This window comes from Sipha flava, unplaced genomic scaffold, assembly GCF_003268045.1.
Source record: "Sipha flava isolate LNK unplaced genomic scaffold, YSA_version1 64_pilon_pilon, whole genome shotgun sequence".
NCBI lineage: Eukaryota > Metazoa > Arthropoda > Insecta > Hemiptera > Aphididae > Sipha > Sipha flava.
In genome coordinates this window covers 848,485-864,035 of record NW_020273604.1, presented here as the reverse complement: position 1 = coordinate 864,035, position 15,551 = coordinate 848,485, and the positions used below count along the sequence as shown (strand labels likewise).

At 27.9% G+C, this 15,551-nt stretch overlaps 3 protein-coding genes across 3 annotated transcripts; all 3 read right to left on the bottom strand.

Annotated features, from left to right (window-relative positions):
• Window positions 1-1,580: 1,580 nt before the first annotated feature.
• Window positions 1,581-3,977, bottom strand: LOC112691573. Its single transcript, XM_025565868.1, has 5 exons — window positions 3,752-3,977; window positions 2,680-2,908; window positions 2,366-2,609; window positions 2,176-2,294; window positions 1,581-1,695 (listed from the first exon to the last, which is right to left on the bottom strand). The coding sequence occupies exons 2-5, from the start codon at window positions 2,902-2,904 to the stop codon at window positions 1,630-1,632; spliced, it is 654 nt and encodes a 217-aa protein (XP_025421653.1). The 5' UTR covers window positions 2,905-2,908; window positions 3,752-3,977; the 3' UTR covers window positions 1,581-1,629.
• Window positions 3,978-4,651: 674 nt separating this feature from the next.
• Window positions 4,652-6,674, bottom strand: LOC112691567. The gene is made up of 4 exons (XM_025565862.1): window positions 6,507-6,674; window positions 6,330-6,413; window positions 5,707-5,841; window positions 4,652-5,645 (listed from the first exon to the last, which is right to left on the bottom strand). Exons 1-4 carry the CDS (start codon window positions 6,597-6,599, stop codon window positions 5,550-5,552), a joined length of 408 nt encoding a protein of 135 aa, XP_025421647.1. The 5' UTR covers window positions 6,600-6,674; the 3' UTR covers window positions 4,652-5,549.
• Window positions 6,675-8,529: 1,855 nt separating this feature from the next.
• On the bottom strand, window positions 8,530-14,982 carry LOC112691543 (cilia- and flagella-associated protein 251-like). The gene is made up of 10 exons (XM_025565825.1): window positions 14,746-14,982; window positions 13,478-13,651; window positions 13,312-13,415; window positions 9,971-10,131; window positions 9,793-9,905; window positions 9,613-9,736; window positions 9,419-9,551; window positions 9,221-9,363; window positions 8,962-9,123; window positions 8,530-8,889 (listed from the first exon to the last, which is right to left on the bottom strand). The coding sequence occupies exons 1-10, from the start codon at window positions 14,980-14,982 to the stop codon at window positions 8,774-8,776; spliced, it is 1,467 nt and encodes a 488-aa protein (XP_025421610.1). The 3' UTR covers window positions 8,530-8,773.
• Window positions 14,983-15,551: the final 569 nt, after the last annotated feature.

Genomic DNA, 15,551 nt, shown 5'->3' with positions numbered 1-15,551 from the left:
ACACATTTTTATAGATAGTACACACCTTATGTGCAATGTACGTATTTGTTACTGTCTACGTTGACCAACAACTAGCAAGGTTAGTTATTGTTTCTTTTTAGTTTTGTTCAGTTTTTTTAAACATTACCTACTATCATTGATTAAATATTTAATCAATGCTACTATGTATTTCAATTTAATTTTACTGAGTGGGCATAAATATAGAATTATTTTTCTTTGGGGGAAATTTGTTTTTACATCCTATAAAAATAAAGTTTTTATGAACATATATGTGTAACAGAAGAGGTTTAGACCTCATGGGTTTCCTAAAAAAGGTTGGTAAGATTTAGAATTATGTAGGAGAACGCTCCTCAATTTTTGATGAATATAGTCCCCCCGCAACATTTTTCCCACTTTAACCACTGAATGAGACCAACTATGCTATATGGTCCGAAGTGTTGAGCGGTTGACAAGAGAATAGAACAGAGTATGAGTGTTACGGAAATGAAAATGCTTAGATGGATGAGTGGAATGCCAAGGGAAAATAGAATAAGGAACGAATATGTAAGAGATAGTATTGTAGCATCGATATTGGACAATCTTAAGATGAGAAAAAATAGAGTGAGATGGTTTGAGCATGTAATAATGCGAGAGGAAACAAAAGCAGTAACAGTGTTTATGAAAATGAACGTAGAAGGGGAAAAAGGAAAACCAAGAAAGAGATGGTTAGATACGATTGAGAATGATATGAGGGCTGTTGATGTGTGCGTAGGGGATGTAGAAAATCGTGACGGGCGGAGGTTAAGAACAAGGGTGCCTCACCCCAAATAGTTGGGAGAAAAGTGAAGAATAAGAAAAATAAATTAATCTTTAATACAGTTCTATTACTAAATAGATAAATAATTTATTTTATTAAGTAGAAATTTTGTTTTTTGATACAATTGATTATTTCAGTATAATAAATTTAATGAAGGTACTATAGTATTGTTCTAGACATTATCGGTTTTATCCAAAAAATGTGTAAACTCAATTACCTATGCATTCCTGAAAAGAAATTAATTTAAATGTCTACGTATCTTATCGTAAACTTAAACTTAAATAAGCATTTTTTAACAAAGTCGAGTTAAGCACATTTTTATTTTATTAAGTTTTGGTTAACTGAAAATTAAAATCAATTTCAGTCTTAAAATCATTTTCAGTTTTAATTTATCTGTTGTTTTTTTTACATAACACAACAAGTTAAAACCATTTGTTAACTCTCTCAACTATGAATATTATAATAGTTCAAATTTAATATTAAAGGCAAATTAAAATATTATAATTTTTATAGAAAAAATATCGTATTGTGAATGTTTATACTATTTATAATTTATTAATTTATATTAATTAAATTTTCTCATATCACTCTTATTCAATACAATTTATATTTACTGCATCAAATATAAATTGAATTTATGCAGATTACATAAATGATACGTCTATACCTTACACAGAAATTTATAGCTATTTTATTGGATTTTTGATTTTATTTGTAGTTACATAAATATATTTTATGACTACAATTAAAATATAATATATTTTTTCATTAAGAAAAACCATTACAATATTGTATTATAATCGTATAATAATAGTATGTAGATAATATTTTTGCTATTTTCGTTTGTTCGGATTCAGAAATCCAAATAAATCTGTTATGATATAATTGAACGTGAGTGTCTGCAATTTAAATACAAAATATTGTAGTTAATACTAATACCAATACGCATAATAATTTAAATACTTAATCCTATAAATAAAATTAATAAATTAATACTTTATAACGAATAATACTAATTATACAGGTTGTTACCATACAAGTAGTATTTAGCATTAATTACGGGTTTTACATTATATTTGCACTGAAAAATACTTTAATTGTTATGAATTACTGTATGAAAAATTACACGTAGGTAAACTTTTTGCAAACTACTGTCATACACGTAATATGAATATTCTGTTTTAAACAACTGCTGTACAACATGTGTTATATATTCATATATATAATACCTATAGTAAATTTATGAGCAGTTAAAACTAAACGTTTAACATTATTACTCGATTAATTTAGGATCAGATAGTAGAACTATATTATTTTAATAATTATACATTTTATAGATTACACTTGTTATGAACTATAATATAAACAATTTTACTTACGGGTGGTAAAGCGGCATGAATTAAGTTAATATTTTCACCAGATCCTGCAGACGATAAATCTTTTGTTTTTAACAGTGTACGAACAACAATTTCCAACTCATGAAAACTCATTTTTTCACCTAGTTAAGGATAAATATATAATTTAAGATGACACGAGATCTATCAATAGATATTAAAAATAATATCTAACCCATGTTTTTCATTATGTGTACAAATGTTTCTCTCGTCAGTACACCTTTTTCTCCATCGGGATTTACAAAATGATCGTAGAGAACCATTCTATCATACGCCTTTCGGATGTCACCAATTTTCAATTCCAGCCGTGGTTTGTAATTCAAATACAAAATAACAAATTCTTCAAATGTTAGTAAAGTTGTAGGATGGCCTATTTTAACTATATCTCTCTCGTGCATTTCGTATATCATGTTAGATATCTGCAATCATACGTTTAATCAATATTTGAAAAAAAAAAATTATTTTTCAATTATCCATTATTTTGTTTACTTCCATATCAGAAGGGAAATATCCCATAGCCCTCATAGGATAAGATACATTACAGACATCTAAAAAATCGCTGAAAACTATGGTGTCCGGATTTACACTATTAGCTATTTGAAAACAATAAAAATATTCTTTTAACAATTTTAGTTCATTTCCATTTTCGCCGCCTTCGAGAAAGTAGCTGTGAGCATTAAAATCTGTTCTTAAATCGTCTTCCAATCTCGACATGTAGCTTAGAAAAAAAATGAAACATACAAATTCATACATAGTTTGTAATAATATTTCTAATCAGGGTTTCAAATTCATTTTTGGCAAATAAAGCAACGAAAAATCATAGTAAAGCAAAGGTTATAAAAATACCATCGAAAATAGAATCACATAAAAAAAGCGCTGTAGGTGAAAAAAATAATATTTTAGTTTTTCAAATGAGATTTTTTTATCAAAAATATGTTATTGAACATTAATTCGAATAATTATGACACGCATACATAAATAATACATAAAATTAATACTTTTAAAATGTTTCGATGAGTATAAATGATAATAAATTAACGCATGACGCATGTAAGTTATATTGAAGCCCACAAGCTTATTTTACCCCCATTTCATGGACGTCAATACAAATATCTTTTGGTCTTTGATCTTAAGTCAGGTCAAATTCAAAAATTAGTCTTTTTCCATTAACGTACTAATTTTGTTAAATAAATTCTAACTAATCCGGACATTTATAATTGGAAAAAGCTTTTAATTCGTATTACCATGTAATAAAATATTTAACTGTACAATTTGAAATCTGAGTACACATGTAAATTATTTAATTTATTTTTTCACTAATCACTAATCAGCAAAAATAATCATGAGTCACAGACATTTTGAACAACAATATTAATATAGGAAATTATTGAATGTGTAAATTGATAACAGTCGAATATAACTATGGTAAATAATTTAAAGAGTTCTATTTTTTTTTTCAATTAATAATAATTATTAACTTGTATATTGTAATTATCCGTGTTACACGCATAGTATTTTATTGTGCAAAACTACAGCCATGCAACAGATGTCGTATACTTACTATACTATACCCAATAATTTTTATTAAATCAAGATTTTGGTAGTACAGTGGTTGCCGCTTATTGTGATCATATTCGTTCAAGAGAACTTTGATTACTATAGCCGGAAATCACTAACAGCGGCGACTCGAAAATATATATTTCGAAGTACCCACCCACTCCCACCAGTAAAATCTGAATTTAGGCATAGTATAATTTTTATTTTAAAGTGCTTTTGGTTTTTTCTTACTAACAAAGATACTAAAATTATAATTTTTCAAAATAAACCTAATATTAATTATTTTTCAATTTTTTAGGTATTAATTTATAAGTTTATATAGCATCATTTTTAGAATTGAGCCCTACTATTTATTCTCATGTGACGCTTTAGTTCTAGAATAAACATAATTAGTATGTCGATTTGTATAGCTAAAAAATTGGTTAGTATTAAATTCAACAAATATTCATAAAAGTTCACATAGGACCAGTGGCGCCGATCCCTATATTCAAGTATGGCGACTGCCATAGTGAATTATATGGTGGGTGGTTACTGGGTGCTGGGTAGGTGACACATAGCGTGGTACCCACAGCCCAATGTGTAAAATGTATTATGAAAGTATTAAAAATATTTAATATTTAACATTATTACATAAAATCACATCAGTTGTGGTACGCTGATTACGTCGATACAAGCCAGAAGATCGCAACATTAACACAAATAATACGATAACGATAGTGCGATGCGATGGAAATAAATATTATTTAATATATAAAGTGAACACCCATATCGGCTATATCATAAATTATTGATAAGTCACAATATGAAAATAGATTTATAAATATATAAATTTATGTATATATAAATACATATATTAATATCAATTTTGAATACAATATTATGGTAGGGTTTCAGCCCCCCACTGTTTACACGAATCGATAGGTGTGTAGGTACAATTAAAATTTGATATTCGCCATACTGCATTTTTTGTAGTTCGGCGCCACTGCACAGAACTAGTTATCCATCAATTTTCTGAGGGGTGTCAGTCGACACCCCTTACCATCCCTGTGTGCACTACTGACTACATACTATACAAACAGTAACGACGGACGAAAACAAACTGGGTATAAAGTGTAAAAATATCGGTGCTTGTGAGAACAAAAACGGTTTAAAGCATGTAAGAATGCACGGTATGAAGTATCGCTCATTACGTGGGTTACATTAGATAAGATTAACTGGATTATTCACGATTAAGATAATTGTCATTCGTAATCGTCCCTATACACAAAAAGAGGTGATATTATTCTAAATTATATTTATATTTTATATTTTTGATGATTATTTCTGATCACAATAACCGAAAACCTAAACACTGTAAGCGACGAAAAATGCACTTTTAACAGCTGTTTGTTCCGTTCCTGGCATTCTGGATCACTATAAGCGGCTGATTCTTATAACCAGTGAACACTATAAACGGCGACCAATGTATTACAAATATATGTAATCACAATACTAATCCACTAGATGGATCCTCATTACTCATTTCAATACTTCAGAGATCATGTTAAAACATATAAAATACATGCGATGTGATGGTCTGCCGAATTGGCCATTACGAGTGTTGAGAAGTAAAACGTCCCACCATTACCACACTTAATTTTATACAGGAACCTTTAAGGACTAAAATATTTATAAGATATCGTAAGCATTTTTATCTCCTATAAGGCTATATAACTGTTTTATATTACATGTATTCGTTTTTGCTATTCCGATGATAAATATTATGTAAACAAAACTAGATTTCTGAAATACGTTTAGAATGTTTACGTTTTGTTAAAAGACCACATCAACATCGATGGACTGTTCTCGCTGATACTAAAAACGTATTTGTTATCATGCGAAATGCCGAAATCGATCAACTAAAAAACAATTATAATTGATAATTTTAAGTAGAAGGCGAATGTGATGGAATTAACTGACTTTAGTTCCGGAGCTGAGTACTGCAGCGTTTCTGAATGGGTTTCCATCAATAGGTTGTTGTAAAATACCTATATCTGTGTCATTACAGAATAAAATCATATTTTGCCTTTCATTGTTTTCCATTTGATAAGGGATCTGAAAAAGAAAAACGAACAAAGGTATATAATTTTCCGTTTCCTTACTTTTAAAGATTTTTTATAACATATAATAATACATCTTCCATGCGGTTTCATCAAAATATTATAAAATAATTTGATTAAAATAAACGAAGTGTAAACCTTTGTAAAAAGTAATTCAGATTTTTATATACATAGTAATCTATGTCACTTTCCTCCTCTCCGACTCGACATTAGTATTTAAGTGTCATATCCATGTACAAGATTATGCAAATAATACAACTTTATCCAAATCCAAATAGAAGCTTGACGGCCATGTTGAAGCCCATGCTTATGAATGTATATTTATTATTTTTTACTTTTTCCTATTAATATTCTATTAGTATAATATATAAAATATCTCTAAAATATCAATGAATTTTTTGTGGGTCAGTTATTTATTAGTGTTTGATGGACGTTCCCTATTCGACGCTAGGTACTAACACTTATCTCATTTGTGATATTTACTTTCATATTTGTAATTGGACTTTCGAGATCGACTCCTCGAGTGGTCCGAACACATCGACTGTTATTCCATATGGTTAAATGTAGCTAATAAATGAAAACAGTATCAGCAATTTATGACTATAAAATATTACAACGTAGCAACAACTCAATAAACGGATAAACGAAGAAAGAATTTACATCACTTCCACTAATGATAAGATTTGAAACTCCAGACTTGTTTTTGATCGTTTTTGTCATACACAGAGGTTCGTGCCACGGTTCGGTTCTCATTGTTTTTACTAGTCTGAATTTACCATCGTCTTGCCTTAACAGCCCAAACGTGAGATCCCAATCAGAAGATGTATAGATACAACAGAGAATATTTAGATACTTATTACTGTTCAAATTTTTTTTAAATGTTTCAGTATTCATATATACATATATTCAATGGCGTATTTATAAATTTAATGGTAGGAGCGACACATATTTGCCGGTTTCATACCCCCCCCCCCCCCCAAAAAAAACTCACTATTATTAAGACTTCTTTTAACAATCTCTATATAATATAAATTATATTACATTATGTATACATTATATTAATATATAATTTATATATTCTATTATAATATATAAAACTTAAATTAACACAAAGAAAAAACTAATAAACTAAAAAATGTAATTTTCTTGATTTAGAAGTATCTAAATCATTGATAATTTTTTTAAAGTCTAATGAAGTGATTAAGCTTAAATTGATAATTCTACTAAGGCTAAACAGCGGTCTTGTACCATTGTAGACCGTAAATAGTTTATTATTCTTTTTAGTATTGAAAAAAAACGTTCTTCACGAATTTATACGAAAAACTAATTTTTGTTTGTTTTTACAAATATCACAGATCGTTCGGGCTTAGTGCGTGATTGATATTGGTTAGAAATTATGATTTCAATGACTAGGTTAAATATTTAATATTTTTATTTTTTTGTGGTCCCGAATAGTTTAATTTTAAATTTTAGGATCACATTCATAAAAGGTTGGAAACCACTAATTTATAGTCTAGGATGTAACTTACGAAACAAATATTGGTCATCTCTTTAAAATTTTAAACATTTGCCGCTCAACTGAATTTTTAAACATTTATCTCTCTGGGCAACAAGACCCATGGTCCCTACCTAAATACACCCCTTCACGTGTGTATAGGATTACGTTTTGTCGAATTCGATTATGACGATCCTGTGATCCGCACCAATGCTGTAAATCGTTAACTCAGTTTTGTTTTCTGTTATGGAGATATCTCGTATGGTTCCCTTGTGAACTTCATAACACCCGTGATATTTGACATCCAATTTGTCCCAGGATAGTATACCATACAAGTATACGCCAAGTGTATTATCCTGTACGCATTAAAATAAAATAGTGAAAAAATTATACTTCGTTGTGACAAGAGAAATTCCCTTGGAGGGAATTTATTCAATATAGGTCTCTTAATACTATTTTTTCAACTATACATTCGACTCTGCATTACTAACGTTAATAAGACATAATATTATGATATATATATATATATATATATATATATATATATATATATATATATTATATTATATTATATATATATATTCCTATGTTGAATATGATAACTTGTAATCTAATTATTTAATAAATGTATCGGCTTGGTCTTTGGAGATGAGAAGGGGAGACAAAATAATAAATAATAAAGAAGATTGGCACTGAATTAAATACTCGTCTCTGAAAGTTATTATTAAATTCACCATAAGCTACTCGACAGAAAATTTTCATTAATAGCTACTGTGATATTTTATAATTCTATGTATTATATGTCACATACATTTATTTTAAATATATTTTATGTTGGAATGTACTATAGTTCATACAGTGAATTATTTGCATCGACGATACTTACAGTGTAAACAACATATCTCGAAGAGCTACTAAATCTTATAAGTCGAACTGGAGAATTGTTCCACCTAAATGATTTATCGTACACTGGTGTCAAGTGACGAGGATCTACAAACCAAAATGACCCGTTGATGCATCCATAACAGAGTACCAACCCTATCATATTAAACAAAAATAAATACTTATTAAATAAATATTAATAAATAATATTATAAATAAATATTAATAAACATTAATAAATATTTATTATAATTTTACGCAGGTTTATATTAGTTTCATTAATATACGTGCCATTATAAGAATATTTAATACAAGTAACTTGATTTTTATTATTTTTAATTCCCTTGCTGCTGGTGTCGCTCGTTACAGTTTTAACTAATTTTCTTGTCATATAATCAAACAGACCAAGCCCGCCGATTGAATTACCTAGTACTACGAATGACCTATTATAAAAAATGTTTCATATATTTATGCTTGTAAAAATCAATGAAGGGTCGTAGAAACGCGTGACTATGTGTTGTGACATTAAAAATGCATATTATTCGATGTTTTACTGTTTTGGATGCACTTCCAATGCAGTGACAGAAGCTTCAATGAACTGTTCAACAAGTTGAACACAAAATTCTCTAAAAATGTCGATTTGGAAAATTTTACAATTTCTTGTGCCTATAGCAAATTGAATGTACATAGACTTTTAGTTAGCACAATGATGTCTTTTATTGACAATTGAAATATTACTTATTAGAAATGGATCACATTTAAAGTCTTGGCGGGTAGTAAAATCTATACCAAATCTGGGTTTGTTATCACAATCTTGTGTTGTATGTTCAGAGTAGATATTGATGTGCGGCATGATTTTGATCATGTATTCCAATTTATTAAACACATTTCTATCAAATACTATCATTTAATTAAATAAAACATAGAAATTAAAACAAATAATTAATTTATCAAATCGAAATTTGTATAATATTTAAGATGCAATTTATTTAAATACCACTGTCTTTATCAATAAAATTGGCATTAATCATTGATATGGAAGTGATGGAATTACCGACCAACTTGTCTAAATGGAATAGAACAAGCAAAGATTGATCGTAAATAAATACATCACCATTCGTATTTCCCGTTATTATAAATCTAAAAATTAAAAATTAGTGTCAAATCAATTAATTTCATAGTAAAAGAAATATACCTTTGACAAATTATAGTAGTAATGGGATAATCATCCAATTGAATATTTTTTAAAAATTGTTTGTTGTTTGTTATTTTTGTGTTTTTTAATCTCCTTGTATTATAAATGGTATCGTCCCACACAGTGATTGAACCTAATATTACAATAAATTCAAACAAAATCTGTAAGTATAAGTCAAAAAGGTTTCACAATACCTCCAGTAGATGCTGATACGACTTGACGGAAGTTTGTTAGATATGTTGACTGTGTGTAATTATACTTCTTTTGTTCTGGATTTTTTTTGGGAACATTAATCATTAATGTCTTCGAATTTTCTACCTTTATTGATAAATTTATATTTTTTAAACGTCCTTTTTAAATACCATGTAACGTACCAGTGTCATGAAAAATACATGTTTCTTGGTTGTAAAACAATAGAAATTTGGATTATTGTCACAGCACGATAAATGAATGATTGGTTTAAAACTTTTGTTGAGTTTTCTTGAATCTTAAACAATTTATTTAGCTATGTTGTGTATAGTCGTATATTATTAAAATATTTTATATACATACAAGTAGGTTCTTCTAAGCCCAACATCCACTCCCATAGACTGATTGTCTGTTCTCCATCGGTATCAATCGAAACTGTAATCAAATATTTTGAATCAATGCTGAATTTTACGACGATGGCAATACCCATTTTAAACGGCGAGAGTAAAGTTAAAATTGGGTTCCTATAAAATGTAAGAATATCCGTATCAAGCTATATATTAGTATAAGTATAGCATACGTATACTCGTAAAATTAAGATATTAATTATTGTGGAATTTCAAAATTATTAACTATAATGATAAGTTCCTCTTTAAAAAGCAGTAGATCATAAAAATTAAAAAAGCGTTTTAATTATTATTAACATTTTGAATACTATAGGTAACTCGGGTGCGACTCGTTTGCGCACATTTACCTTTTTTACGACACGATTGAGCACAAAATCACAACTCGTTTGCGCACACATATTTTAGGTTTAAATAATAAAGGTACAACTCATTTGAGCATATTTCCTTTCTTTTGCTTAATTTTAATTAATTAATAGACTGTATAAAATAATAATATATATGCATATTGTATATAAAAAAAATAATATATAAATTAAGATTTAACTATTTTGCATTTCTCAGTATTTATTATATAATTTAACATCGAGCGACCAGATATTGGCGAGAATAAGATATATATACAACAATATAATACAGATAAAAGTAATAATAACGTCAATGATTATACGCGTAAACAATATTGTCAATTATTAATTTAATATTACAAAAATTAAAATATTTTAAAAAACATGCATTGTAGGTTTAATAAGTAATAATAGTAGTCTATTAGTTATAAAATTATACTAATTTAGAATGGTGGCATTTAAGTCCGATTTTCTTTATATAAGTTAAACGATTAATAATATTATTTTTATATTCATTCCAAATGTTTTCCAATTGTATCTCCTTATTAATTATCTCTTTTCTTTTGAAATTTATGATTTTATTGTTTATTGAATTAATTTTTAAATCAGTGTCACTTTGAATTTCAATAATGACGTCGATTACTTGATGTATGTGCGGATGAGCAGAGTAAAACTGACTGTTATATTGTTTGTGATAACTCTCTGCACCATTAGTAGTCTTAGGATTATTAGTAGGTTTACAAGCCCATAATGTTGGAGGAAAATTGCTGTCCGATGCAATGTAATTTTCTAAAATATAATCGGAAAATATAGAAATATTACTAGACGTAGTACTTGGGGCTATTGACATAAGATCACAAAATCCATCAGAAACTTCGTCAGGAGGTAAATAACTTAATCCAAAAAAACATTTCATCCATTTGCCAACTTCTGAGTCGTTGTTTAAGTACTCGCTCGATAATAATTTATGTTGTTGAATATGTCTAAACCAATTTTGCCCTAAATGAAAGTTACAACACGTGATTTTGCAGTAAGGGAAAATTTGCAATACTGCATTATGCGCAGATTTTTCAAAGTCGACATGAAAATTGCTTAAATTTATTATATTACCAGTAATTTGAATACATATATTTTGTAATGTTTTCCGCATATTGATGTAAGTATCAGTATGTTTGTTACTTAAAAAACAAAACGCCACAGGAACATAAAAATTGTTTTTAAATACGTGAATAGTATAAAGTTGAACAAAATATTTCGGAGCGAATGAAAATGTCCCATCCCCAAAAACGTGTTCTGCACTTTGTAGCAATTCCAAATTTTGTTTACATGTAAATATAAATATATTTTCATCATCACTAACGAAAGAAAATTTATTATCTTTGTAAGTAAGATTATGCTGATCATCAATTAATTGTTTTTTTAGCATCTTCTAAAGATCTCGGTATGTTTGGAAAGGATTTTTTTCGTTTTTCATACATGGATCTTCGAATTAATTTCATATCGCTATATTGAAGATGTTCAGAGTTATCATTGTTTTTCAATTCCCGGCGTATTAGTTTATTTGGTTTAATATGTAAATCCTCTTCAGCTCTACGTTTCAATTTGCTTCTTACTACTTCTCGATGAATTGTTCGGTCGTCGTACTCGTCATGGGTATGCGTGTTGGTCATTTTTAAAATTTTATATGATTCATTGACTAACCTAACTACAGCACTTACGGAACATTTTTTATTTGTACACCTAAAATGTTTATCGCCAGATTTTAAAGTTCGGAATTCTCTAAATTTATAACTTTCTATGTTTAAACATTTTTTTCCTCGACGCGTTTCAAAAACATCACAAATTTCGATATCCATAGTCAATACAGTTAGTAGTTATAGTACAGCTTTCTGGCGAACGACTGTTTAAAAGTATTACGCTTTCCTAATACACGACGATTATTTTAAATCATTATATATTGATATTGATATGCTGGTAATTTGTGCTGATAATTTGTACCGATAATTCAATTACTTTAGGTAAGTCCAAATTTAAAAATATAAAATACATGTTACTTAGTGATTATGTTGTGCGCAAACGAGTCGTCCGTTTACAGGTAAACGACTGATTTCGTTGTGCGCAAACGAGTCATCGATATCCAGGTAAAAAATTTAAATTGTGCGCAAACGAGTTGCACCGAGGTAACTCATATCCTCACTCTACTTCATGTAAACAAATAACTCTTTGATTCGGAGGCGAAACTACATATGATTGAAAGTAAGATTTTCCGCGGCCTCATCGTTAAAAGGGCATTGCAGTAAAATTCCGTACTGTTAAAAAAAAGTAAAAAAAGTAGTTCCGCCACTGCTTTGATTAAATACAAAAATATTACCACGTTTTCAATTATTATTACAATAATATAATTTCTAATACCAACTATTTTTAATTAATATTTTATTGTCTTAAATAATTTATTTCATTTAAAAACAATTATCAGTGATTTATTTTGGGTGTACACTTAATACCACATAATAATTCAATCACTAACCTCATAGGGTCATAAGACTTTCTAAATTGTTTTACAACAAGTTTTCAGTAAGAACTAATATATAAATTTAAGGTTTTTAATCTACCAAAATAAACATAGACGAGGACCGGGGGATACAAGGAAAATATAATATTCTCAACGTGTTTGACTTTTAAAATAAGGAATACCATACTAAACTATTGGATAGTGATAAATGAAAAAACTATGAACTTATAGTAGACTGAAGAAAAATATAGTATAATTACTTATTTTAACTAATATAGAGTTATTGAATTTATGGATGATAAATAATGATCAAAGATGAGGTTGATATTAAATTCAAATAGGAGCAATTTTCTAATGCCAACACACATATAGTAAATAATAATAATTATAGTTTCAAATAATAAATTTTCTATTTTAAAATAAATTAATTTCACCACTCACTTTTCAAAAGAATTCCAAATTATTAGCATTGAGTTATCACCATTGTCGACTGTGACCAACCAACGACCGTCCGAGTTGACATCGAAACTACTGATACAATTACGCTGAAAAGTAATACAACAAAAACTAAAAACTAAATTCAAATATTTTAACTAAAAAAACTTACGTGACCAGTTAACATGTTCATATTCATCATTTTATTTGTCATATAACAGTACTCAAATACAATACCAACTTGGGCACTAACAAAAAACGCCCGCAATAATTGATCATTCGTTTCTGTATTTGAAATACTAATCAATCCAATATCACAACTCCAACCAAAAGACCATTCAATTTCCTATAATTAGATATTTAATTATTTAATATACTCATTAATTAGTTAATTAATTACTCTAGTAACAAAATATACATATTTTTAGTTATAACGTACATAGTTCAATCAGAATAAATAAAATTAAGATTTGTCAAAATTCAATATTCAAATGCTCATCAATTTTTTTTTTTTTAACTAAGCCCAAATATTTTTTTCTAATCAGTAATATATATATAAATTATTTTAACATTTTTTTCGAATAAAGCTAAAAACATGACATTTTAAATTATATATAAATAATTCAAAAAAACATTTTGAAATGTCTACTATATAACTTATATTGATATATTGAATACTGAATGCTTATACAATATAAATATCAGTGAAAATTTCAAGTTCTTTTAATAATTATTTTTTGAGTTATGATAGAATAAAAAAGTGATCTTATCGAAAACTAATTTACCGTAAATGTTGCCATTTTTTTTAAACTTTTTGTCAATTTTTTGCAATCATTAAAAAAACTGTTGGGTACTTTGTAAAATAATCTCCAATATAGTACTAACTAAACAACCATCTCTGTGAGTAATTTCCCACGACTGTGATGATCAGAACCATAAAAAGGAAAGGACAAAAGGTGCCTACGTCCCGGGCGCAAAAATGAAAAATTTGCATTTTATGTTAAAAATTATGTATTTTGTATTAATTGAAGCAATTGTTGAAAATAATATATAATAATTATAATATTCTCAAATTAAAAATACACAAGAGAGCATTTTGAAATTTTTTCCCAGATGCAATATTTAGTTAGTACTAAACTGGTGATGATCGGAGCAATTATTTTGGTCGAAATCTTGTATACGAGTAAAAAAAAAACATCATTGTAAAACCAATGCATTCCTCGTTTTACTCAGTATAAAGAATACTTTATTTGATTTCAATTAATTTATATGTATATTAATTTTATTATAATAATATTTTATGTAATAAATAATAATAAATACTGTAATTTTTATACCTAGTAAATAATATTATCTTCTTTTTCTTATCCTTCACCTTTCTCCCAACTATTTAAGGTCGGCCACCCTTGTCCTTAACCTCCGCTCGTCTTGATTTTCTACATCCTCTACGCACACAACAACAGCCCTCATATTATTCTCAATCATATCAAACCTTTTTTGGTCTTGTTTTTTCCCTTCAACGTTAGTTTTTATAACCACTCTTACTGCTTTTGTTTTCTCTCGTCTCATCACATATCCAAACCATCTCAGTCTATTTTCTCTCCTCTTGTCCTCTATCGACACTCCACCAATACTTCCTCTCATATATTCGTTCCTTATTCTATCTTCTCTTGTCATCTTACTCATCTATCATAGTAAATAATATTATAATGTATATTTATTTACTGAGCTTTATTTATTTATGATTTAACTCTAACGGACTTCAATATAAATTACTTTCCTACCCCTGACCCAGCATATTATATCTACAAATCACATTCGTAAATCATAAAATCTTATTATTAAACAATAATAGTAAATATCATTAACTTACGAACGGTTTTTTATTTTCTAAAAAAGCTTTATCAGCAGTCTTATCAAAATTCTTAAGAATCTCAACTCGCATTTGATTTAACTTTTTTCGTTTGTCATTCATTTTATTCATAGAAAAATAAAAATAAAATTCTGTTTTGATAACTTATAATAAAATAATTTAGTAAAAAAAATCGTTTGTTTTATATGATGTAAGTGATATGATTATAGGTTTATACGTTTCTAAGAAACATTGAAACATTGAAACACTAATATTATTTATTCTTATAAATAAATAAAAGTATACTAATATTTTATATTGTACCCAGTGCTTGACTTGGAGAGGGACGTGAGGGACTGAGTACCCCTAAATTAATTTAGTTAATTAATTTGAT